General features: G+C 32.6%; 1 protein-coding gene across 1 annotated transcript in view; it reads left to right on the top strand.

Annotated features, from left to right (window-relative positions):
* The window catches only part of LOC111616520, an 8,242-nt gene extending 6,491 nt beyond the window's left edge, over positions 1-1,751 (top strand). The window contains exon 2 of the mRNA XM_023357927.1: positions 1-1,751. Within this exon, the coding sequence (XP_023213695.1) occupies positions 177-1,073 (897 nt within the window). The 5' untranslated portion in view covers positions 1-176 and the 3' untranslated portion in view covers positions 1,074-1,751.
* The last annotated feature ends 1,228 nt before the right edge of the window (positions 1,752-2,979 follow it).

Raw genomic sequence — 2,979 nt, 5'->3', positions numbered from 1 at the left:
TTTTTTTAGCACTGCGGGCACATCAAAAAACTATCTTCAACTCAGTAACAGAAAAAATTAAGGACGAAATTAATGGACACGATGTCTATTTCATTGTTGACGAAACTAGTGACAAAGTGCAACGTAAAGTGGTCAACGTGCTTGTAGGAAAATTGAATGGCGAGAAAGCAAAATCAATGTTAATTGATGTGACATTTCACTCAACAGTTGACAACATTATAATACAAGAATGTATACTCAATGTGTCTAGAAAATTGTGGCCAAATGATTTAAAATATTCAAAACTGAAGTTAATAGTGACAGATCGAGCAAAATACATGATGAAGGCAGTAAGTGAGATTAAGAAAAATTCATTGATTTTTTCAAATGTACATCACGTCACGTGTCTCGCTCACGCCTTACATAACGTTGCATTTAGGATTCAGAATGAGTACAAATTAACAAATTCGCTTATATTAGAAATGAATAAGTTTTTTGTGAAGTCAAGAGAAAGAGAAAATGATTTTAAGAATGCAACTGGAGTTAGTAATCTTCCTCCAGAACCAATTATCACTCGCTGGGGATTTCAGTTAAATGCTGCAAAATACTATGTCGATAATTTTGATACTGTTGAGCGCTTCACTTTGAACTATAAACAAAAATCTCATTCAAATGCTAGAAACGTTTTGGTGAAACTATTGCAAGAGAAAAAAGTTAATCTCAATAAAGAATTATTTGATCTCTGTAATCTTGTCAAGCTATCAAATATTATATCATCACTGGAAGAACAAGGACTCGGTGTAGCTGAACAAGCCAAATTACTTGAAAATGCAAAAGAAATTGTTTCTGGCTATCCTATATTTTCTCAAAAATTGGAAAAAGTTTTGTCAAGTAATACTGATCTTATCAAATTTATGTCTTTTGATATGAATTTAAGTGATAAACTTAATAGTGAATACGCTCCTTTAGTTGCATTCGACGTCGAACATTCATTCTCATTGTATTCATCGATATTGAGCGATCGACGTCATAGTTTAAGCGAGGATCATTTGAAATATCTAAGTGTAATTCGTTTTAACTCATTTTTGAAATAAATAACTGGCTATTTTTTTGGGTGAATTTAAGACAAAAAATTGGCGGTTTTCACCGCGATTTTAGGCCCAAAATCTGGCAAAAACTTTCAGCTCTAATCATAACAGATGGTACCACACAAGCAGATTTAAACATTGTCAGGAAAGTTTAGCAACTCATTGCTGGATTTTTTTTTTGTATAAATGAAGAGGAAAATCAAAATGACTACTAACATCAATTCATAAAAATAGTTTCCAATTAAATGTTAAATATGAGAGAGCATAAGACTAGACTAATTTTTAATTTTTGCAATTTGATTTATAATTATGATTCAAAGTATATTCTTCAAAATAATTAGAAGCTATGTAGTATGAGATTTTACTTATTAGCAAAATCAACATTTTCAGTCTAGTTTTAATATTTAGGATCTATGTGTAGTAGTGTTAGTTATTCTAAAAAATAATTCTTAATGAACACCAACATTTTTAGAAGGAAACTCTAAAAGAATTCTAAATAACTTTTCTATACCAGGAGTGATACTGTTATCTTTGTTCAATGTCAAATACCTTGCAAGAGTTATCAGTGCTCTAAGGCACAAAGTTTAATAAATTACAGTGGTACCTCGGTATACGTCTGCTTTAGAATATGTCCAATTCAGAATACGTCCTGTTTGGATGAAACAAATTTTGCTCGGTATACAACTTAATTCAATTATATGTGCCATCCATGAACAAGTAGCACTATCGGTGTACTAGGCCAGGCCAGACTAGACGTTCGCGGTGCCACGGTTTATAACTTTGTTAAATTTCTTATGATTTTAATTTGTAAATAAAATTTTATTATTTTTATTACAGTAATACCTCAACTTACGCTACCCCAACTTACGCGAACCCGGAGTTACGTGATTTTCAAATCTTGTCGATTCGTCTTTTGTTTGAGCGCCATACAACTTCTGATTACTCACTCCCCCCACACTATTGTTCAGCTTACATGTTCAGACGTGTAGCGCGGAATCGACACATAGCTACAATTTGTGTTATTTATTTCTGTGTTTGTTATATCTATGGAGACTTGAGAGACTCTATATGGTGATTTCTTGTAACCGTGAACGAATCAAAAGACGAGATAAGATTAACGAAAACATTTATTAGCTTACATACATCTGACTTGGATTTTACACAATTTGTGAAATTATACCCCAAGTTACGCGAATTTGACTTACGCGGTTATCGCGTGGTCCCACCTATTGCGTTAAGTTCGGGGTATTACTGTGATCATGAATTGCAAAAAGGCAAATAAAAAGCAACAGAAAACTAAAAACATGGCTAGAATCACAATGGAACTGAAAAAAGAGATTATTGAGAAATATGAAGGTGGCCTGCATGTTCGAGATTTAACTGTTGCATACCGTATTCCGAGAACAATGATATCGACAATCGTGAAAAATAAAGACATTATTAAATCTGCTAACATTGCGAAAGGGGTTAAATCAATTTCTAAACAGAGATCGAAGACATTAGATCATGTGAGAAATTGCTCTTGCTTTGGATAACAAAAACAGTGTGCTGGTGACTGCGTATCAGAAGCAATTATTTGCGAGAAAGCTAAAAAGATACATGCTGATCTCAAGAAAAATCAAACAGGGACTAGCCAGGAAAGTGAGATGTTTAAAGCCAGCCATTTTTTTTTTAAATGAGAACGGATTAATCATTTTTACATTACTTCTTATGGGAAAGGTTGGTTTAGTATAAGTCCTATTCGGTATAAGTCCAAACATCAGGAACCGATTAAGGTTGTATACCGAGGGTCCACTGTATTTATAGTAAATGTAATAAAGTTTTCTTTCATTATTTATCTGATCAGTAATTTAATTACAAAACAAAACTATAAACTACTTATAGTAGTAATTAAGTCAATATTACAATATCC

This window comes from Centruroides sculpturatus, unplaced genomic scaffold (genome assembly GCF_000671375.1).
Source record: "Centruroides sculpturatus isolate CEXI.00-Female unplaced genomic scaffold, Cexi_2.0 scaffold3443, whole genome shotgun sequence".
Taxonomy (NCBI): Eukaryota; Metazoa; Arthropoda; class Arachnida; order Scorpiones; family Buthidae; genus Centruroides; species Centruroides sculpturatus.
The sequence above is the reverse complement of the archived record's forward strand: the minus strand, read 5'-3'. Positions and strand labels throughout refer to the sequence as shown.